At 40.7% G+C, this 24911-nt stretch overlaps 1 protein-coding gene across 1 annotated transcript in view; it reads left to right on the top strand.

Annotated features, from left to right (window-relative positions):
- gpr158a (G protein-coupled receptor 158a) overlaps window positions 1-24911 on the top strand; it is a 414329-nt gene that overhangs the window by 381027 nt on the left and 8391 nt on the right. The window contains exon 9 of the mRNA XM_052016756.1: window positions 12221-12326. Coding sequence (XP_051872716.1) covers window positions 12221-12326 — 106 coding nt within the window. The remainder of the gene's footprint in view (window positions 1-12220; window positions 12327-24911) is intronic.

Below are 24911 nucleotides of genomic sequence, written 5' to 3'. Positions count from 1 at the left end.
TGAGGACAGAGTGCAGGCACCCTGCATAACTGTAGCTTGGTCTTGCCAACGTAGAGGAGGCCACATCGTGAGCATCGAATGCAATAGACCAGTTTGGAGGAGATGCAGGTGAATCTTTGCATCACTGGGAAGGGCGGTTTCGGTCACTGGATGGCGTTAAGGAAGAAGATGAAGGACAAGTGTTGCACTTCCTGCAGTTGCAGGGGAAAGTGCCTGGGGACAGTGAAGGGTGAGCAGGGAGGGGTGAGTGGACTAGGAAGTCATGGAAAAAGTGGACCCTTTGGAAGGCAGTAAGTGGGGGGGGGGGGAAGAGGAAGATGTGGCTGGTGGTGGTATCCTTTTGGAGCTGGCAAAAGTGACTAAGGATGATATGCTGGATGTGGAGGCTAGGTGTCCTCTACCAGTTTGGCCCCACTGAATAACATTGCCCTCCAGCAGTAGAAGTTCTCGAGACCCTGGAAAACATGGACCACTTCCTTTATCTCAGGAGCCATCTGCCAGAAAAGACAGATGTCAACAATGAAATTCATCATTGTTTTCAATGCACCAACACAGCTTTTAGTCAACTGAGGAAATGAGTGTGAAAGATCAAGACCTCAAGCCCAGCACAAAACATAGGGTTTCCTGGGCAGCAGTGACCCCTGACCACTTATTCTGATACTTGGTCCACCTCCAGCTGTCACCTTGAGACCTTGGAGATGCATGACTTCTCCTATGAGACTTTTCTTTAATTTTTTTTAAAATTTTATTTACAGCATGGTAGCAGGCCCTTCCGGCCCAACGAGTCCGCGCCGCCCATTTTAAACCCCCAAATTAACCTACTCGTAAGTCTTTAGAACGTGGGAGGAAACCGGAGCACCTGGAGGAAACCCACACAGACACGGGAGAACGCACAAACTCCTTACAGACAGCGACAGGAATCGAACCCCAATCGCTGGCGCTGTAATAGCGTTGCGCTAACCGCTACACTACCGTGCCGGTATTCTGTCTATGCAAAATCCTCTAAATCCACTGGAAAAATAAGGGAACCAACATCAGTGCCCTCTCCTGGGCAAACATGCCTTTTCTACAGTTCACTTTTCAAGATAGCCACAGCACAGTGCTAATTACTTGCTAAAAGCTGCCCTGTGCCGCTTTTAGCTCTTCCTATCATTGCCATATCTGTTTGTTCCTCCTGACCACTGATTCAAACTCATCCTCATCAAACTTGCCTCCGAAATGCTCAAAGTGCTTCAATCTGATGGAATGTGTGATGGTGAGGGGGCAGACGCCTACTCATGCTCCTATTTTGTTGTGTCATCATTTTCTTGTGTAGTCTTCTTCTTGAATGTGAGTGGTCCAACTTCAACCAAGAAAGGTCATTCAGGAAGAGCAATAAACATGATTCAGGACATCGGAATATTATGTTCAGTTTTGGCCGCCCTGCTATAGGAAAGATGCAATTAAGCTGGAAAGAGTGCAGAAAAGATTTACTAGGATGTTGCCAAGGCTCGAGGGACTGAGTTATAGAGAGATGTTGAGCAGGCTAGGACTTTATTCATTGGAGTGTAGGAGAATGAGGGATGATCCTCTATAAAGAGATGTATAAAATTATGAGGGACATAGATAGGGTAAATGCACACAATCTTTTTTCCCAGATTTGGGGAATTGAAGGCATCGGTTTAAGATAATAGGGAGATTTAATAGGAGCCTGAGGGGCAACTTTTTCACCCAGAGGTTGGTCCATACATGGAATGAGCTGCCAGAGGAAGTGGTTGAGCCGGGTACATTAACAACACTTAAAAGACACTCAGACAAGTACATGGATAAGAAAGGTTAAGAGGGATATGGGCCAAAAATGGGCAAATGGGAGTAACTTAGTTGGGCATCTTGGTCAGCATGGACCAGTTGGGCTGAAGGGCTTGTTTCCATGCTGTACTCTATGATAGAATGCTGTTTAATTGAGATGACAGTATAGTGCATGCAAGGCCACTGTTGTGCACCGTGTCCTCAGTTACTGAGTGAGAATGGGCAAAGGGAAGATGTCTGTACAGTAAATAGATGTTAGCACTTCCACCAGCAAACCTCATTTTCAGAGCTGCTGTTCAACCAGAAACCATAACCCTGTTTGAGTGGCCTTGTTTGCCTTAGTCCATGAAAAATTCAGGTGGAAGTAACACAGCCAACACGTGGCAGGCGCAGACCTGCTCTTATCACATCACAGAAGCACTTACAGTTCAAGGCTGCAGCTTTTCCCAGCAGGTTCACAATGTGTACTTATTGTCTGGTTTGTATTAATGAGTTTTGATTGGAAAAGACAATGCCTTCACCCATGGGGAGGCCTCCATTATTATATTAGATTTAACCATAGATTTCAGATCCTGGTGTTAGATCTTATACAAAGCACAAAATTAGACAGCACTCATTATTACCAATCACTGAATACTTGAAAACTTTGTCTCAGGCTCTAGTGGGAGGTCTCAGCAGCTGTCACTTGAAGCAAATTAAAAAATACTTCTAGAAGGTTATTACACCCCAGCCTATCATGAACCTAGGTTCCCACTGACATTAACATCACTTTTAGTTGCAGCCTTCTGCTGCTTCCAAACTTGTTTCACTTTTCTTTTTCTAGACTGACTCTGTCAGACTGATGGAATGGTATTGCGCAAGAGGGAAAAACTTCTAAAAGAGGAAAAACTTAGAGAAACTTAAGAGAGAAAACGAATTAGGAAGTAGATAAATTAAACTGGATGGTTAAAAACAGCTGCAATATGATAATTATAGAAACTATTTTTAAAAGCGGTAATGTCACCTCATTATGTCACTAAGTACCAAGTCATTCTCTATCCTGAAAATATTATAATTACTGCTTATTCGCATTCATCATAAATATAATTCAAGATATTCCACTCTGGATTACAAATAGTATTGTAGATAGTTTGACCATAACTTTTGGTCTTTGTTATTGTAGATGAGTTAAATGAATTTTAATTGCACTTCAACATTGGCCATCAAATAACATAGATGCCACGTCCAAAAAAGCTCACCAGCGCCTCTACTTCCTCAAGAGGCTAAAGAAATTCGCTATGTCCCCTTTGACACTCACCAACTTTTATCGATGCACCATAGAAAGCATCCTATCTGGATGCATCACAGCTTGGTATGGCAATTGCTCTGCCCAGGACCACAAGAAACTGCAGAGAGTTGTGGACACAGCCCAGCGCGTCATGGAAACCAGCCTCCCCTCCTTGGACTCTGTCTTTACCTCTCACTGCCTTGGTGAAGCAATCAGCATAATCAAAGACCCTACCCAACCAGGTCATTCTCTCTTCTCTCCTCTCCCATCAGGAAGAAGATACAGGAGCCTGAGGGCACATACCACCAGGCTCAAGGACAGCTTCTATTCCACTGTGATAAGACTATTGAACAGTTCCCTTATACGATGAGATGGACTCTGACCTTACAATCTACCTTGTTGTGACCTTGCACCTTATTGTCTACCTGCACTGCACTTCCTCTGTAGCTGTGACACTTTACTCTGTACTGTTATTGTTTTTACCTGTACTACCTCAATGCACTCTGTACTATCTCAATGTAACTGCACTGTGTAATGAGTTGACCTGTACGATCGGTATGCAAGACAAGTTTTTCACTGTACCTTGGTACAAGTGACAATAATAAGCCAATACCAATACCGTTGTTGAACTCATAAACATTGAGAGGTTAGTTGAGGTGGTCAGATGACACTGCTGTTCTTTTTTATATGTTCATACCTGCCCAACCAATGGCAAAAAAGAAGCTATTTCCACAGTATTAGTAGGTTCTAGAATTGAAACAAAGGGATGGTGATGTATTTCCAAGCCAGGATGTTGTGCCTGACTTGAAAAGGAACTTCGTAGTATTTTCATGTGTCAGCTGCCCCTGTCCTAGGCAGTAGAGTTTATCGGCTTGGTAAATGCTGTCAAAGAGATCTTGGTGAATTTCTGCTTCTTGTAGACTGTACACACTGCAGCCATGGTGCATCATTACTGGAGGAAGTAGTCTCTATCCCTCCATTCCCTGCCTGTTTATGTACCTGTCTAAATGCTCTTAAATGTTGCTGTCATATCTGCTTTCACCACTTCCCCTGGCAACACGTTCCAGGCGCCTACCACTCTCTGACCCCCTATTGCCTTAAAGCTATGCCTCTAGCATTTGACATTTCCACCCTGGGAGAAAGAGTCTGACTATTTACCTATCTATGCTTCTCATAATCTTATATACTTCAATCAGGTTGACCCTCAGCCTCTGACGCTCCAGAGAAAACAATCCAAGTCTGTCCAACCTCTCCTTATAACTAATTCTCTCTGATCCAGGCAACATCCTGGTGAACCTCTTCTGCACCTTCTCCAAAGCCTCCACATCCTTCTCGTAATGCGGTGACCAGAACTGCACACAATACTCCTTCTTTTGTGTTGCCACTTTCAGGGGGCTCTGGACTTGCACCCCAAGATCCTTCTGTACATTAGTACTCCTCAGTATACATTACTGAATACTTTTCACTTATATTTGACCTCCCAAATGAAGCCACATTATTTATTTGACTGGTCAATGGATGTTGATAATGTGTGATTTGTTGATGATAATGGTGTTAAATGACAAAAAGAAATAGTTTTCCTCTTGTTGGAGGTGGCCACTGCCTAGCACAGGTGTGGCACTGATGTTATAAGCCACCTTTCTGAGATGCTGCATGTAGACACAATATGCTTCATTATCTGAGATATATATGGAACTGAAAACTAATCATCAGAAAATATTCCCACTTCTAACCTTACGATGGAAGAACGATAACTGATGAGCCAGCTGAGGATGATTGGGCCAAGAACACTGTCCTGAGGAATGCTACCAATGATAATAACACAAGCATGTTGGAACTAGAAGCAGGAGTAGGCTATTCAGAACCATGTGTCTGTTCTATCATTCATTAAGATCATGGTTGATCGCTCACCTCAATGCTACTTTTCTGCACCAACCCCATTATTGCTTGATTCCCTTAATGCCTAAAAATCTATCAATCACCCTCTTGAATATATTCAGCGTTTGAACCCATCTAGCCCTCCTGAGCACCAATGACTCATCACCCTTGGGGTGAAGAGATTTCTTTTCAACCCTGTCCCAAATGGTCAACCCCTTACTTTGAAACTATGATCTCTATTTCCAGGCACTCCATTCTGGGGAAACAACAACTCTGCATCTACCCTGTCAAGCCCTATAAGAAATAATGAGGACTTCATATATACAACTATATAAGACGTTGGAGAGACCACACTTGGAGTATTGTGCCAGAGGATGTCATTAAGCTGGGAAGGGTGCAGAAAAGATTCACAAGGATGATACTGGGACTGGAAGACTTGATTTATGAGGGTAGACTGGATAGGCTGGGGATTTTCCCCCGGCGTGAAGGAGGCTGAGGGTGACCTTAGGGGCATAGATAAGGTGAATGGTCACAGCCTTTTTCCCAGGGTAGGGGAATCTAAAACTAGAATTAAGGTGAGAGGGGTAAGACTTAAGGGGGACCTGAGTGGCAGGTGTTTCACACAGAGGGTAGTGGTTATGTTGAATGAGCTGCCAGAGGAAGTCGTAGAGGTGGGTACAATTACACCATATAAAAGATATTTGGACAGGTACGTGGATAGGAAGGGATTAGAAGGATATGGACCAAACACAGGCAAATATGACTAGCTCTGGTAAGCAATCAGCATGGTCTGGGCCTACTTCCTCACTGTGTAATTCTATGATTCCAAATTATGAGGTTACACTTGCTACCTTCAAGGTAGTTCATAGAAATAACCTCTCATTTTCCTAAATTCATGAGGATATTGGCTGAGTCAGCTTAATCTTTCATCAGACAACAAACTAGGTATCAACCCAGTGAACATTTGCTGCACCTTCTCTTTTGCATATATATCCTTCCCTAGAGATGGAGATCAGAACTATGCACAATATTCCAGATGCATTCCCACCACAATTCTTCCTAATCAGAGCAAAATATCTTCCACCCACATCCTTTTGCAATAGACAACATCATTATCACTGCCTTCCTAATTGATTGCTGAAATTCTGTATGAAGTTTGAATGATTTGTGTACAAGAACACCCAGATCCCTCTGAACAAAACATCTCAATCTCCTCCGCCTTTCAATTCTTTCTACCTTATATTTTTCACTATTATATTCCATCTGCTCTGTCTTTGCCCATTCACATAGAGTCATAGAGTCATACAGCACAGAAGCAGAACCTTTGCCCAACTTGTCCAAGGTTCCCATCTAAGCTAGTCCCATTTGCTCTCATTTGGCCCATATCCCTCTGAACTTTTCCCATCAATGTACCTATCCAAGTGTCTTTTCAATGTTGTTAATTTACCTGCCTCAACCACTTCCTCTGGCAGTTCATTCCATATACAGACCACCCTCTGGGTGAAAATGTTGCCCCTCAGGTTCCTACTAAATTCCTATATTCATCTATATCCACATAAAACCTCTCTGCATTCTCCTCGCAACACCCTACCTAGTTTTGTATCATCAGCAGAACTGTATATATTATGATCTCTGCAGCATCCCATTAGTTACAGTCTTCTAACACGAAAATATCCTGCTTATTCCTACTCTCTATTTCTGTCCTTTAACGAATCCTCAATCTGCACCTGGAGATTATTCCCAATACTGTGGGCTCTAATCTTGTTCAATATTTAGTGGGACCTTTTTGAAGGTCCTCTGAGTCTAATTACACTGCATCAACTGGTTGCTCCTCATCTATTCTGATGGTTACAATCTCCAATATCTCTAATGGAATTTTAAACATGATTTTGTAGTGACTCACCGTCCCAGCAAGCGAACCGGCTCGGCGGTCGGCGGCCCAAGATGGCGCTGGGCCTTCGTCTTCCCCGAGCCACGGGGAGAACCCGCGCGGGGGAAAAGTTTGATGACACAGCACATATGTCATTTCCATTTTCGGTGGGCGGGAACCACCCACCGAAAAGGCCCGCGCACGGTGGTAAAATAAATCAGTTTTGTTCTGCAGCTCATCGACTAGTGTTGTACTTTCACACCGCGGCAGCAGCTGCTACAATTTCACTTTTATACATCCATGTTTACTCTGGCCAATCCTATTACTATTTTGCATGTGCTTTGTTACCATTCCCTTAATGATGGATTCCAATATTTTCTCTGGTATTGATGTCAATAATACCCATTTTCTCTCTCCCTCCTTTCTTATGTATTGGGGTTACATTTGACCATTCTGTAATCTATGGAAGTTTGGAAGATGACAAGCAGCACATTCACTCTTCCCATAGTCGCCTCCTTCAGAACCCTAGGATTTAGGTGATCAGGTCCTGAGGATTTATTGCCTTTCTGTCCCATTAATCTCTCCAGCACTAGTTTATTGTTCATGTTAATTTCTTTGATATCCCCATTTACTCTGGACCTGCACCCCTCCACTATTTCTGAAAAGTTATTCATGAAGAAAAGCACAGCATTTTTGTTTAATTTCTCTGCTGTTTACTTATTGCTCATTATAATTTCTCCAGTCTTGCTCTGTAAGGAATCCACATTAGTTGGAACTGATATGGATGGTCTATGGAAGTTCTTACAATCTGTTTTTATGTTTATCATTACCCTACTCTGATATTCTACTTTCCCTTTCCTTATCAATATTTCTCTCTCTGCTGAATTCTGAAATTTTCCCTCTCTTACTGTATTTTTTTGGCAAAAGTCTAAGCATTTCTTTTGATGTGATTCTAACTTCTGTTGATAGCATGTCTGTTGCACTCTTTCTATTTTTTGACTTAAAATTATATTGCTAGTAAATTATACATTAGTTCCTTAAAGTTAACGCCATCATATTTTTTCTGTAATTTCCCAATCTGCCATTGCTAATTCATGCCTCATGCCTTCATCGTGTGCTTTTTCAGATTAAAGACCGTTTTCAGATTAAGTACATTATCTTTATATATAAAATTCTATCAAATTGTGATCACTGTTCCCTAAAGATGTCTTAACTAGCAAATCCTCAATTAATATTTCCTCATTGCATAGTACTAGATTTAAAATAGCCTATTCCCTCATGAAAGCTGAGGTGATTGACCTCCAACAACTACCAGACATCATTCTCTGTGCTAAATTTGACTCCAGCCAGTGGATTACTTGCTGCTGATTCTTATAGACTTCAGTTTTACTTGAGCTCCTTGATACCTTACTAGGTATGTTGTTGCCTTGATAACAAGGACAGTCAGGCTCACCTTGTCCCTTGTGTTCAGATTTTTAATTCATATTGGACAGGGCTTATGATGAATTTTTGGTTCCAGGTGCTCCTGGCAGATCCCAAACTGAACAAGTTATTGGTGAGTAAATCTATCTTACTGGCACTGTCACAACATCTCCCATCATCTTGCTACTGATTCAGAGTAGACTGATGAGGAAGTTGGATTCAATTGGATTTGTTCTGCATTTTGTGGACAAGATATGCCTGGGCAATTTCTTGCTTTGACTGATTCATCACATCACAGGTAGAGCTGCAGTGGAACAGCTTGGCCAGAGGCATGTCTGATTCTGGAGAGCATCTTCAGCTAGTCAGCCTGGATGATGTGGAAGGCCATACCCTTTGCTGTATCCAGTGTATTTTCAGCACATGAGTCAAATCAAAATGGCTGAGGGTTGGCTCCTGTGACGATGGAAACCTAAGGAAGAGGTTGACATGGATTCTCCACCTGGCCATGTCTTTTGTGACAATGAGAATTGTTCTACCACTGTTGAGGATTGAGGTGTCTGTGGAGCCTCCTCCCTCCATTATGTGTTTCAATGTCTATCACCACAGGATGCTGCAGGACTGTAGAATGTTGATCTGAGCCATTGGCTGTAAGCTCACTTAGTTCTTCTGTTCACTTGCTGCCTCTACATGTAGCATGTAGGCTTGTGTTGTAACTTCACTAATCCAGCATAGTCATACAGTCGAAGCTTAGATTTATAATTCATGATATAAATTGTTGTTGATAAACAGGTTTCTTCATTAACAAATAATCTTCATAACTAATGTCGCTTAATAGAATATTTAATTTGTAACAAGTATTTAAAAATATATGGGATTATCATTTACATTAATGATCTGTTGCTTTAATCTCAAACTGTACAGGTAACTGGCTTGCTGCTATCTGCTCAATGTGCTCTTCCAGTGTTGTTGTCTTTTCTCAGCTCATTAAATGCAGACAATCAAAATAATATAATTTGCTACATCCCATATCCCCTCTATTCAGCTGTGCTATCGCCATCTGCCAGCCTCCTCAAGAAGAGCTGCAATGGGATGGGCACCAAGTTGTGCCATTAACCATGACTGAGTTCAGTTGAGAACAAGACACTTTCAGGAACACATCAAGAAAGGAAAATAAATAGGACGCTCTGTTAAGTGTTTAAGTGGAAAACTGAAGATGATTAAATGGCAGAAGTGATACAGTCGTCCCACAATAAGAGAATTAATGAGAAAAGTTGAAGAAATGGGTGGCATCACTGAGACTGGCAGGGTCTGAGCAGCTAAAATGCAGGTTTCCTGGTAGGTAAGGTTGCAGGGGAAACATGCCAGTGCAATATTGGGCAGTCTGGATAACAGGAAGCCAGATAGCAGAGTAGGTCCAGTGAATGAGAGGGGTTGCTGTTGTGAATGTGATCAGATGAATAGCCACATTATTCTTCTGGAGCAATAATTAATCTGCTGGAGGAAGTCAGGAGGTTGAGCAGCATCGATGGGGGGATAGGAATTGTCGACATTTCAGATCAATGCAGGATTTTGACCCGAAACATCAACAAATCCTTTGCCCCCCTGCCCCCCCCCACGGATGCTGCTCAATCATCTGAGTTCCCCCAGCAGATTGTTTGTTGCTCCAGATTCCAGCATTTGCAGTCTCTTGTGTCTACAGTATTCTTCTGGATCTTTTCAGAAGAACTCTGGCTTATTCTGTCCCCAGAGAAATCATTTTAAAACAGCTACTTGGATCTGATGATCCTTGCTGCCTCTCCAAATGGCAGTAGGGTCCTACTTACATTGTAGAATCCCAGTTTTCATATTTATGGAGTCAAGGTCAAGTTATAGGTGTGTGAATGGTTATCTACTGCAGATCCTGTTGCTGGTGACAGTAACAGGATCAGTGGAATGCCAGGTAAGCCATTTTCAGATTACTGACTACACATCAACCAAGCTAAATTAAAATCCATCAAAATGCATCAAATATAATAATTATTTTATGATAACTGGTTATCTTATTTTACATTTTTCAGGCCATCTTTCAGTCTCTATTAATGCATATTCCTTTTCACCTCTACTGCTTAATTTCTTCATTCTCAACTTATTTTTATCCAATTTTATCACATTTCTTTTAATTTTCTCCTTCATTTCTCATTATTTCTGCAAATCATCCCTCTACCTGTACTCATCTCAGTTGTTTGACATTGAAAGTTTGATCACAGCATGCCTTCCTCTCACTCATATTGCATCAAGACAGGCACACCAGGGTGTCAAGTAGTATTCAGATTAATTATAATGACAAGGAGGACTGCATTCTGTGGCCTCCGGCCCACTTTGCTGCCTTTGACTGCAGGGAAGTCTGGGTCAGCATAGAGGCACATGGAGACTTGTTACGTCTGCTATATGGGCACCAGTGGAAGGAATTACCAGCCATATTCTGAAACTCCTTGCAGAGTTACTGCGATACTGACCCATGCAGATGGCACTGCGGAATGACATACCCTCAACGCCCACAGTACAGCTCTCTAAAAAAGAGGCAAATTGCTGGGTAATTCTTCCATTCACTTCAATTATGGCCCCCATTGCTTCATACACAATAAATATTCTGAATTGACTGAGGAGGGTTCAGATACTCTGAAATAGTTTTTTTTAAATGTTAGACCCCCAACCCTTTAAATTTGGCTGAGGTGGAACTTTAAACTCCTACTTCAATTTTCCAATGCGTATTATCTTAATGCAGTGGTAATTAAATCAATAAGCGGAGGTCAACCCTGTAATTGATGTTGTGCTTAGCTAATCGGGTGCATATTGCCCACTTTCTAATACCAGTTTGTTGGCATGGCTGGTTACTTAGTCATTTGAGTCCAAAGAATTTCAAATATAGTGTATCCAAGATAAGAAATAAATGCTCTTAAAATGGAAGAAAGATTTGACAAAAAAAGGAGTCAAGAAGTTGTGGATCAAGGATAACAATACAGGTAACAGATGCATTGGAGTGACAAGCCACTACCTGGGCGTGAGGATCAATCATGGTGACCGTGTGGCCATACTGCATTTCCTTATCCTCCTTGCAGCCTTCCTAGTAATTGACCACATTATCCCCATGCACCATTTTCCTTCGGTGGTCCAACTCCTGTATACTTTCACAGTTACCTATCCAATCATAGAGAATGCATCTTTGACAACGGCTTTCATTCTTGAGTCTGCACCTATTAGCTTAGCAGTCTGTCTAAGATTTATTCTGCTTCCTTCTCTTCCTCATCGACATGTTTTGCCTTGCTGATACAATCCAAAGCCAAGCAATCCATTTCTACGTGATACCCAGCCTAACTCAGCACAAACCACAAAGTGGGGCTGATTTTCAACTTTATTAGGCTGATTAGCATTCTGTGAGAGTGGATTGTTTGTCCATTATGGATTCTATCATTTTCTCCCCACTCCCCTCATCAAATTTTCATCCATATATATCATTGGAGGTTGTTGGTTGGTTAGGCATTGAATGAATGGAAATAGTGCAGAGATTCAGTCCTTTCACAGTAACAATTGCTGGAGTAGTTATTGGTTACAGCCATTTTAATGCTGAGACACTCACAGAAACTCAATTCCAAAAAAGATTGGCACATAGCAATGAGGCAATAGGACATTTATACATTGTAGGAATAGAGAAAAGATGATGCAAACTAAACTGAAAATACTGCAAAGCTCTGATGTATGTTGATATCCCTTGGATCCTTTGCCTGTTAAATAGTAAATTTACAGTGATTTTTACATTAGCCTGTGGTCAGAAGCTGAAACAGAAGACCATGTCTGATACTTAGCTATGCTCTCAAGTATGATTTTAATTAAAACTGAAGCAATGCAATCTTTTATTTCTATAAATGATGTTGTTAATCTCTGGAACACCTTTAGACTGGAATAATAGCTTTAAATCTGGAAGGCTTTTAACTTTAAGATTGGGTTTTTCTTTGCAGGTTTACACTGGCATCAAGCCTTCACAGTGATTGGATGCTCATGCTCTTCTTTGTTCACACTCACCTGACTGTGACTGTCACTCTGGGCTTGCTTCTGATCCCTAAGGTATTTTCGCTAAACCTTATTTTCTTGACGAAAGCCTTTGAAGTATAATGTTTATTGTGCTTTATTTTAGCCAAATATTAGGCAGCAATAATGGGCTCAATTTTGCAATTGTAATAAGAACAAAATAGTCAGTATTAACTGTGAAATTGACAGCATTGACTAGATTATGCACTGGTGCAGTCAAATGCAGATATCCAGAAGCCATTGTCAGTGATACCCTGCTTTTCCACAAGGGATATTATTTTGCAAAGTTTCCCAGTTCAGTTTGAAGTTATTAGCAATGTAACTAGAAATAAAGATAGTCACAAACTGTCCTCACTGTAAGAAACCCTGAAAATGGTATATTCTATTGTATGATGCATAATTGAATTTTTAATGATGCATTTGTCTATACTTACTGCTTAGCAACCTCTCTGGCCCTACTAATGTGTGTGAATTTTGAGATAATAATGTTTTAGTTTTCAAAATGCTTATTTATTTTTCTACCTGAACTTCAAGCCTGTATGTTCCAAACTTTATTTCAAGTCTTCTAAAATTTTAAAATTCAGTTTGAAAGAGAATTTTTTTTTCACTTTCTGGTTTGCTGCCCCTGAGAATGCCTGTTTGATGACATCAGTGTTTCCAGATGGCAGAGATCCCCAGAGCCGACAGCACAGATATCGAGAAAGAGGAAATTAATTTCAAAGAGTTCAGTAGCCCTTTGTGGGCAGCTTTATTTGAGACTGTAGGCAACTGCTGTAGCTTTGCACTGACGGCAATGTTAGTGTTTAAATTGCTTGTTAATTTTTTGTTAATTAAATGGAAGTTGAAATAGCTGGTGCTTTCAGGTTGCTGGACTCAGATCTAGTGGAACAGGTACACAAATTCAAAGCGTGAACCAGCATCTTTTCTACTTCCTGTTCTATTCATGTTTTATACATTATTAATGTTGGTTTTTCAAAATGATTGGATCAGAAGAGAAATACAAAGCAATATCCAGAGATCAGATAAAAATGATTCCCAAAAGGCAAATTACTTAGGGATTACTTACATTCATCTGTTGCTGAAATAATTTATAATGAAACAGAATTCAGTGTGTATTTTTATGAGTTATTTACTAATGTACCTGTGTATTGTTCTGATTAGGGTAGTTAGACTGGGTTAGTGAAGCAATGATGGTCAAACTTTTCAACTTTCCACTTCATCTCTAATTTTATATACCAGCCTTTGTTCAGATTGCTTAATGCTATGGTTAAGCTCAATTCAGAGCCTGTAATGGGAGATCATGTTGTTAAGTGAAAATGCAAAAATAATTCAGTGTTACTCATTTCACCGCTGCTGGTGCAGTTCACTCCCAAGAAAACCACAGCATAAAATATTAATTTCACTGATAACTCGAGCCATTCTAGATTCTGGATTTTCACAGCTCTTCCATGGGGTAAGTAATGTGGAGAACACTGCAAAATTTTGTTCCATATGGATATTGGGTTTCAATTGGCAGGGCAATAATAAAGCTGATACTTATACCAAATAGCATATCAGATTCCATTGGCAAACAATGGATTCATCCATTCAAGGCAGAGCCCTGACATAAGAGATGTACCAATAAAGTCTGTGATAGAGCTTGGCATTCCCTTAAGGAAATTGCCCAGATAGGATCTAAGATCTACACAGCACTGCCGATGATTATCAGTTCACCATAGCATGCCATCTTAAAACTTGCAGTTGCTTCTAGGAAAGCAGTGAGGAATTTGGGCAGCTGTGAATCTCTTTGACAGCTCTCTTTGGTTCCATTGTCATTAATCTGGTTGAAGCCTGCAATTGACAATTGGGGTTTTATTTATGTCACAGGATCCCAATTTCAATATTAAAAGGGATCTACCTCTGCAACAGTCAGACGTCAGACATTTTAAACTGGAACTGGCCAAATCACTCCCACTACTTAAGGCAGCTTTAGCATTTGAACCTTCATCCTCCAGAGCAGCAAAGTGACCATTCATGAGTGAGATCCTCACTGTGCCTTAGGTCAACACTACTGAGTCCTTTACTGCTGATGGCACAGAAGTTGCCATTTGCTCATGAGAATGTATTCAGCCATTCAGACATGATGACACAAGTCAAAGCATTGACTCTAACCATTTCATAGTATCCCACACAAAAACAATTGAGCCATGTACATAGGCCCCCTGAAACATCAAAATATTCTCTTAAAGAGCTTGTCCCTATTACACAAGGCTGGTATGCTATTTCTGTGCTTATGCAAAATTAACTCAGCAAGCTAATGTATATTACTTGGCCTGAGTTTTAAGGATGTCTTCAAATGCAGTGCACTATATTCTGGAAGAAGACCATGCCAGTACTTTATAAGCCTGTATGGAAAACTTTTACATGTACAGTAAAAATAACGTGTAGGTAGTTAAAATGTATTTGGGTTACTTGGATTTATAGACAAAGAGTTAATTTTAAAAGTAAAGATTATGAGGGTGGGGATTTGTGATGGCAGAGTTACTGGACTGGCAGCCAGAATTCTGGACCATTGAGTTTGAATCTCATTATGGCAGCAGAGGAATTTAAATTTAAGTAATTAAATAAATTTGGATTTGTTTTTTTTTAAAGCAAGTCTCTGTAACAATGACCATAAAACTACTAGATTGTTATGAAAAACCCATCTGGTTCTGTAATGCCCTCAAGGGACACCATTGCACATATTGAAGACTTGGGCCATGAACTCCAGTGCATGTAGTCGCATGTACCTGAAACTCGCTAGGTATGTGTGAAGCAGTGATGTTAGTCATTATGCAATACAGAGTTGATGCCACTACTGCTACATTAATCTATGTTTATGCAGTAACGTGAGCCATGCATAGATAAACAGGTCTCAACAAATGAACCAGCTTGCCGAATTCTTAAAGGAAAATTAAATTACTCCAATTCTGGTTCTGGAATCCATGAGAACAGGCATCAGTGGAATCAGCTGAGCTGCAACAAAGAAACAGATTTCCGTTTATTATTCAGCCAAGACCATCTTTATTTTTTGAGCTGTTCTGAGCATTCCAGTCCTCTCTCCAGGTGTCTATTCCTATTACAAAATATTATTGCCATTCTTCCCAACTGACTTAATTGACAGCAGCAGTTGCAGTTTGACACTGTCACCATAAGAGTTCCAGGCTTTCTATCATACAGTGTGCCTGACTCCCAAAATTACCTACAATTAACATGCACAACAGTGGCTAACTTCACACCACTTACACACTTGGAAACTTATGTAATGCAGTTCAATAAATGTCTCTTTTCAGTTTATTAGAACTTTAATTCCCCTGTTCAGTGCCATTTTTGTGCAAGCTTTCATGTATAAAAGAATTTTGATCCAAGCAATATTTTCTTTGGAATGGAGATGGTTAAGATATGAGTTAAAAGAAATTTCCAAGACAATGAAATGATTTGATAGAATCCATCAAGCAGAAACTCAGCTGGAGCAGCCACATAAACACCATGTACTGTATATAAGAGTAGGACTGAGGGTGGTATCCTCTGGCATGAGACTCACCTCCTGATGCTCCAGTGCCTATCCACCATCTACAAGGAACAAATCAGGAGTACAGTGGATGAGCAGTTCCAACAACACTCAGGAAGCTCAATGACATCAAAGGCAAAGCAGCCCACTTAAGAGGTATCCTGTCCACCATCCTAAATATTCGTTTCCTCTACTGCAATCACATTGTGATATTACTGGACTGTCGTTACTCACCAAGGCTATTTCGACAGCACCTTCCAAACCAATGACTCCTACCACCAAGAAAAACAAGGGCAGTAAATATCTGCAGTTTCCCCCTTGTTATCCTGACTTGGAAATATAACATCTATTGTCACTGGGTCTAAATGCTGGAACTCCCTACCCAAAGCACTATGAGCATATTTTCACCAGGAGTAAAGCAGAATTAAAATGGGAAGCTCATTGCCACTCTCTCAAGTGCAAAGAGAGATGGGCAATAAATGCTGGCCTTTCTGGTGATGCCCAATAAAGACCAAAAGCAAGTCCATAGTCAGAAATCAAAGATTTAAAATCAATCACAAAAGATCTAGAGTGGGAATTCAGAGAAACATTTTATTATTCAGAAGAACAGAAGAAATAGGAGCAAGATTAGGCCACATGGCCCCATCGGGCATGCTCCACCATTCAGTAAAATGATCACTAATCTGGTTTTGCCCTCTGATTCCCCACAAACCCTGAGCCATCTGTAGACCAAAAACCTACCAAATATGACATTGAATAAGTTTTTGGGATCTGGAATGCTCTTCCTGAAAAAATGGCAGAAGCTAATTCCATAAATAATTTTCAAAGGGAATTGGGTAGGTTCTTGAGAATGGGGAATTTACAGATTTGCCACCCTTCGGGAGATCAAAGTCCATGTTCATGATGTCATTGAAACAGCCAAGAACGGCAGTTGAGCAAAGGTCAAAAATTGGCAGATGCAGCCTTCAGTTCTGTTGTATATAATATAAACACTTCAAAGCAGTGCTTCAGATCAGAGGCAACTGAGAACTCAGACCCACTGAAGTCTTCAAAATCAACATAGTCTGGAGGGACATGGGTGTCCACTGAAGTCAACTTGCTGGTACAACAAGCAATAAAGAAGACAAATAGTGTCTTTGCCTTATGTGCAAGAAGATATGAGTACAAGAGTAGAGACGTCTTGCCCCAATTATATAGGTACCTGGTGAAAGAGCATTTGAAATAATGTGTGCAGGCCTAGTCTCCCTACCTAAGGAAGGATATACATACGACAGAGGATTACAGTAGAGGTTCACCGGATAGATTTCTGGGGTCTCATGTTTATTGTATGGGGAGAGGTTAAGCAGATTAGGCATTTAATCTAATTTTGGAAGAATGAAAGGTGAAAAAAACAAAATACTTATGGAGCCAGATATGGTGTGCGCAGGAATAATGTTTCTCTTGACTGAGATATCTCAAACCCAGGGCCTCTGTCTCAAAATAAGAGGTCAGCAATTTAGAAAGGAGATGAGAAGAAATTTCTTCACCCAGAGAATAGAGCAGCCATTATAGTTTAATCCTGCTTCTGTTTCAGTGCTCTTTTATCAATGCAGAAGAGATTCACTAAGATGGTAACAAGTTTAATTGTAAAAAGACAGAACAGAGTAAGAATTTATTTCATTAGAACAAAGAAAGTTAAGAGATCACAGTGAAATGTTTAAAATCATAAGAAGGATTTTAAAGAAATTGAGGAAATTATATCAATTGAAAAATAAGTCAGTAATCAGAAGACCATATATTTCAGCATATAATCAAAAAGTTGAAGGAAGGAGCTAATAACAATAGTCACGTGGCACTTTGCCATATCTATTAATAAGTTTCTTTTTGGATACAAATCGAGTTCTCCTTCAAGTGCTGTTATGGATTCTAGTACAAACAATCTGCTGGAGGAGCTCAACAGGTTGAGCAACATCTGTGGGGGAAAGGAAATGTTGACATTTCGGGTCAAAACCCTGCATCAGGACTGTGTCTCCATGGATTTTAGTACCTTTGGTGGTATCGCATTGACCGTTTGCTATCTCCCTGTTTCCTTTCCACTGAAGTCAGGGCCATTAGGAAATGGAATGATCTAACACAATCTTCACAAATTTTGAAACAGAGCTTAATAAGTATCTGGGAATAGTTGTGCAAAAGGATATGGAGGAAGAGCAGGACTGTTCTCTGTTGTGGCTAGTCATTTCAGAGAACGGGCAAAGAAAGTTCTTATTCTAAGCTGTGGAGTTTGTATGAATTATGACCTATTATAGGTAATTACTCTTGTAACCCAGCTGTCTATCACCACCACATCACTTGGTTCTCTCTAAATTGTTAGACTGTCTATCCTATCCAGTACTGGGTGAGCAACACTTTTCTCCGTCTGAATATTGGGAAGACCCAAGCCATTGTCTGTGATACCTGTCAGAAACTCCATTGCTTCCCTTTGACTTTTGGCTCTCTCCCTGGCAGTTCTCTGAAGCAGATCCAAGCTGTTTGCATCCTGATGAAAATTTTAATCTGGAGTGCACACAGAAACCAATGGTGAAAATGGCTAGACATGGATCACTTTAACATCTTAGTTGAAAAAGATTGCTTCCAGCATGTTACTCCAGTTATACCCTCAATTCTCTGTAATCAGTATTGAACCCCATGACCATCCAATTCAAAGGCAAGAATGGTCCTAATTGAACCATTCAAAGCAGATCTTCTATGGAGAAAATGCATTGATATCCTGATCAGGATGACTCCTCGTAAGGCATTTCCTGAAGTTGCACTTGCAGCGGAACATCAAGGAACTAAGCTTTATCTGCCATTAATATTTCCAAGCTCCTGCTCTGACAGCCCTTTAAAACAGCAGCAAAAACAGAGAATGCTGAAAGCGCTCAGCAGCTCAGGCTTCTTCATTGGAGAAAGAAGATGAGTTGATGTACTAGGGCAGGGTCCCTCCATCAAACCTGGAAAAGTGAGAAGACAGGTGTGCTTTAAGTTGCAGAGAAGAGGAGCTGAACAGAACTGAGGGACTGTCTGTGATACCATGCAGACCTAAGTCATCAATGCTTACATTTAAAAACCATCAGATGGAACAAAATGATACAGAGGCAACATGAAACATGACAAATTTGGAGGTATAAGTTTTAAAAAGGAGAGTTTATTTGAAATTATGAAACTCAGTATTAAATCCTGAGGGTTGTAACATCCGCAGCTGTAAGATGAAGCAACGTAGGAGGCTAAAGACAGAGAAGTCAGAGTGGGTGTGGGACAGACAATTAAAGTAATAGGTGATTGGACACTCAGGGTCCCTGCTGTGGACCAAATAGAGGTGTTCTACAAAGTGATCACCCAATCTGCCTTTGGCTTCTCTGATGTAGAGACCACATTGAGAGCACCAAACGAAGTATGCTAAACTTGAAGAAATGCAAGTGAATTGCTGCTTCACTTGAAAGACTGGTTGGATCTCTGGTCAATGGGAAAAGAATGGAAGAGATAAAAGAACAGATGTTGCATCTGCTAATGTTACATGAGAAAGATGGTGTGAGAAGCAGAATAGTTGGTGAAGATGGAAAAGTCACAGAGAGAATGGTCCTTCCTGAATACTGAAATGGGAGGGGAGAGGAAGATGTATCTTTTCCCTGCAACAGCAGATGGTGCAACACCTTCCCTTTTACCTCTTCCCTTCCCACCATACAGGAGCCCAAACAGTTCTTCCAGCTGAAATATGGATTCACTTGCACTTCCAATCTAGAGCACTGAATTCAATGCTCACCATATGATCTGTTCTACACTGGAAAACTCAAAAATAGATTGGACAATTGCATTACTGTACACTTCCATTCAGTGGGCAAGGCAACCCTGAGGTTACAGTCACAAGTGACTTTAACTCTGCATCCTACATCCAGTTCTCTGACTTCTCCTCTTACACTGCATCAATGATGTCCAGTGTAAACTGGAGAAACATCACCTCATCTTCTGATGAGTCACATTCCAACCCTCCAAACATTATGGAGCTCAATAATTTCAGGTAAAAAGCCCCTTTCTTTCCATGCATGTGCCTGTACATTTGTTTCAGTTTGTTACATTTCAATTTGTCTCCATATCATTTTATTTCAAGTGCCAGTTTTTAATATTTTTTTCTTGACAACTTTGGTCTGCAACCTTTCACAGACATTCTCTCCATTCTCCCCACTTTCCCTGTGCTACAACTTAAAATGCTCTTGTCTTTTCCAGTTCTGATGAAGGCTGCTTAACCTGACTGTTTCTTTCCCCATGGATGCTGCCCGACCTGCTGCAGCCGCATGTGCTTTCCTCTGTACTGGTAGGCAACCTCCAGCACCAGCCCCAGTCAGGACTGGGAGAGCCTTGTCTATAATTAATGAGCAAGCCTCATTTTATCCAGCAGACTCAACACACCTCAGTCCCAGGAAGCACACAACCACTGTGTTAGAAGTAAAAACCCAACCTCTGTGTCTGTTGTTGCTGTATTTTAATATGCATTTTAATGAAGTGCACTTTTCTGTATGTTTACCATCGCCTCTGCAACATAATGAGGCAAGCTCCCGGAGCTTGACTTTCAGATACGTATGAAATTATGCACAAACTGCACCCACCATCTGCTGCATTCTCAAACCCGAGTCTCAATCGTTTGTCAGTTCATACGGGCATCATTGTCACATGATTTTATGAATGATGCTGCGCTTTTGTGAATACACTAGGTTTGTTTTTGAAATTAAAATATTGAAAAGACTTACCTGAGTTTGCACCCATTGAGCTTGGCAGTTCTGTATTATCAAAATCTAACCTGTGCAGATCCCTCTTAATCAGTCAGGATGGAAAACAGATTTTAATTCTGCACACATTAGGAATAGGCACATCAGTTAATAATAATAGAATTTTAGATTTGTTGCTTGCTAATAATATTTGAGACTCTTACCAAATCACATGCAATTGTTGTATGCCTAGTTCAGACGTTTTGTTGTAACATACCTTGCTGTTCTATCTACCAGACTGTGTCAAGTTCATATAGAGAGCAGGGCATGATTATGGTAAAACTAAAAGGATTTTAATTGTAGCATAGGAAAAACAGAGGATGTTCTTCACAATTTCCAGAGCATGATCTGCTGATATCCATTCAAGGGTGCACTATTGCTTGTGTGCAGCTTCGAGTCTACATTTTCTTAGTTTAGTTCTTTGGACGTTATGTTTATAAATTCAAAGTATCAGTTAAATGCTTAACCTTCATAGGCACAGCATGACTTTATTTGTAAGTTTGGTTATCTATTGCACACAGCATTACTGCTCCTTCTCATGTATAATATATTAGCAAGAGTTAAGAATTCTGGGATTCTTGAACCATCTCAAGGAAAAGGGAAGAACTGGCATGGACATTTGGGTCATACACAAAAATCGTATTTTACATTTTCTTCATCTCTCTCTAATACAGCCATTGGAAAGAAAGTACTAAATCATTGCATTTATACTTAAGTAATTTTTTTGCCATTGCCTGGTACACTGTGCATGAGATGAGTTGTCAGCGTTAGATTGAGATTGGGACTTGTGAGTATTTTTCCTTTGCCAAGTCAGTGACTGTGATTACAGCGGGGAAAATAAACTCTTGCTGTTCAGTTTTAGTCCCGCCGTACCCATCCCCACACAGAACATGTTTCACTTCACACCAATTTGTTAAATGAGTGAATTAATTTTACTCCTGACCTTATTGGTGAGAGCAGCTGCTGATGGAGATTCATCCATTCAATAGATAATTGATATTTAAATCACAGATTGCAGCTACAGGCTGGGCCATTGACATTTCGAAGACTGGCGAGGCATATATCCTTCCAATTGCACTTTTGTCCATTTTAATGTTCTTAACCTATTCAAAATCCACTTTTTTAATGTTATTCCCTTCCCACCCAGAGAGTGAGTGAGGAGGAAGGAGAAAAAGAGTAACAAGTAAAGAACTGAATCCCTGCAGAATAAATTCAAAAAGCTAATATTCAACAAAACCAACATAAGTTGCGGGATTTCTTGCAGCTATTTAAAACTTTGGTTTTAAATCGCACTTGGAGTATTGTGTGCAACATTGGTCACCCCATTGCAGGAAGGATGTGGAGGCTTTAGAAAGGGTGAGGAAGAGGTTTACCAGGATGCTGCCTGGATTAGAGGGTACAAGCCTGTGAGGAGAGGTTAGACAAACTTGTTTTCTCTGGCGCGTCGGAGGCTGAGGGGAAACCTGACAGAAGTTTATAAAATTATGACAGACATAGATAGATAGACAGTCAGAATCTTTTTCCCAGGGTAGAAATATCAAATACTAGGGGACATGCATTTAAGATGAAAGGAGGAAGGTGTAAAGGAGATGTGTAAGTTTTTTACACAGATATTGGTAGGTGCCTGGACCGGGCTGCCAGGAGTAGTGGTGGAAGCAGATCCAATAGTAGCACTTAAGAGGCTTTTAGATAGACACATGAATATGCAGGGAATGGAGGGATATGGATTGTGTGCAGGCAGATGAGATATAGTTTAACTTGGCTTCGTGTTCGTCACAGACATTGTGAGCCGAAGGGCCTATTCCTGACCTGTACTGTTCTGTGTTCTTCTGTTGGGTAATATGAGGATTAAAAATGATGCAGTTTGTTTCTTTCAAGCCTGCAGTATTTTTAAGTTTGTTACCAGTTTATGGATTAGTGTGTACTATTGGTTGGAATGAAACCAAAATATACCTGGGGAAGGATACTTGCAAATTTGGGGTGGCCACAATTTGTGTGGTGAAATTAATGTGTAATTAAAACTGTGTATAGCAGATGCCCATTGGAGTTTTAAGTACACTACACATCAGAACAATGAAAGGATCAACATTTGAATTTATCTGACTTTTGGAACTTATTTCTGGAGAAACCAATGTAAGTATGGGTGCAGCATCAACTGAATGACTGTGAATTTCCTTGTGTTCCTCAGATTCTCAGAACTCTGGACTGTAATAGTTCCTTCCGGACTGGTCTGAAAGGACCCAGCATTAATATGCCGAGAAACTGGAATTCACCCTTTTTTGATGCACATGTGCTGCACTGAACACCAATCTCCAATTGGGTGACCCGTAACACATTGTTGGTGCAGTTGAGCACACTGGCCCCACTCCCTTGCTGCAAATTGACCCAGGCCATAGCAAGACATGAGCTCACCACTCTGGAAGAGATCTCAGCATGATCTGTCTCTGCTGTGCATTCTGTAGTGAGGCTGCAGTAGATATAGGTCGCCAGAAATGGTGTGTGAAGTACGCTGAGCAACAAAATCTGAGGCTGGCTGATGCAAAGACCAATATGTCACTAGAACACTAAAAGTCCTTTAATTCATGTCTCTTTGCTGATCTGCTGCAGTGTTGACTCCTTTTCTGTGAATAATAAATACAGGTCATAGGTAGCAGCTTTAAAATTCAAAATGGCTACAGTGTCTCTGATAACATCACCAGTGGTGCATCTGATGCTGGGAAAACATCAGGTACACGTTCCTGGATTGTGGCCATTCCAATTTTCGTTTGGGCAGGATTTAAACAGGAGCAAGGGCTAGTAGAAAACAACCTGCAGAACATATGCAATTTGTGCTTATGCATCCAATTTCCTAGTCAGAGGTGCCCCAACCACCATGTTGGTGCTTCTGCATAAGAAAGGATGGAATCAGAAAAAAAGTGGGGAATATTGCTTCTTATTTCCAGATCCAGTTATTCACCACATGGAGAATCCAAAGAGGAGTCTGGAAAATCCCCTGATGTTAGCCCAGTGGAGGATTTCCTATAGCATGAGGCAGATGGGCAGCAAGGATGGTATGGCCCTACCAGTCCCATGCATACTAAGTTGGGTGAACTCAGTGGCAAAGGACACTGGATTCTGGAGAACTATGAGGGATCAAGATTGTAGAATCTTCAGAGCCTCAGTTTATCTGTTCAGATTCAGATTAGTTTATCGTCGTATACACCAGGGTGCTATGAAATTCCTCATTTGCACGAACCTCACAGAGTAAACAATATACATGGTAATAATAAATACAGCAATGAATACAATGACTTCTCCTCTGCCATCTGATTTCTGAATGGTCCATGAACCCATGAACATGACCATGAACACTACCAGGAATCAGAGCAATCTGAAGTAGTGCAAAGAGAAACGTTAAAGTGACAATAATGGAATAACTGAGAGGTAGAAACTTTGTTAAAAAAGATTCACCTATCATCTGAGGCAGTAAAAGAGCCAATGGTATGTAGAAGACATCCACCAGTTTATCTGTGTACCTAGATAGCAATATAATTGAGAAGCCGAAAGTTTCCCAGGAAACCTCCAAGGTTCGATGACCAAGGACTTTCCTCGCCTCTATATTTGAGCCACTTTTTCGTCACTTCTTCATTCTATGTTCTTTTTTTTATGATTTCCCCTCTCCTCAGGTGCTGTTTCTTTTTTTCTCATATCCCCTTTCTCATCACTCCTTATCTCCTCTTCCTCAACTTCCTGTAACCCTCCATCCTTCTGCTTTTTACCACCTCAGTCTTTCACTGTTGTTTCATTATTAGACTCAGGGCCCAAAGAGTGGAATGCATGGGTCTAATTTAAAATACTTTTTTATTTATTTGGCCAAGGAGATAAAACTTCTATAAAAACATGAATAAAATGTTACCTGTAATACCACCTCGAGAAGTAGATGGGGAGAAGAAGCTATACAGAGCAGCAGCACCCCCTAGCGTTGACAGGACGGGGGGGGGGGGGGGGGATAAGAATGATTGTTAGCATGCACAGTAATATATCAAATCATACCCAAGCCTGATATAGCTGTGATACAGAAGTAATATCTTGGGTGTATGCCTCTGTGCAGATAGGTTTGATGCATTAATGGTACATTGCTTTTTGATCAGGGACTGCATGCAAGCAAGTTTCAGGAAGGAGGCCTCCAGAGGTCTAGGAAGATGCCACCAGGACATACGAACAAAATTGATAGATGGAAGTCATTTCACTTTGGTATTTTACACACTTTAGCTGGTTCTGGAAAGTCCGTGTGGCTTTTGCTTTTGATTGCATTGGATGTCAGGGTGCAAATTG

The sequence above is a fragment of the Pristis pectinata genome, chromosome 5, assembly GCF_009764475.1.
Source record: "Pristis pectinata isolate sPriPec2 chromosome 5, sPriPec2.1.pri, whole genome shotgun sequence".
NCBI lineage: Eukaryota > Metazoa > Chordata > Chondrichthyes > Rhinopristiformes > Pristidae > Pristis > Pristis pectinata.
This window is presented reverse-complemented; position numbering and strand designations above follow the sequence as displayed.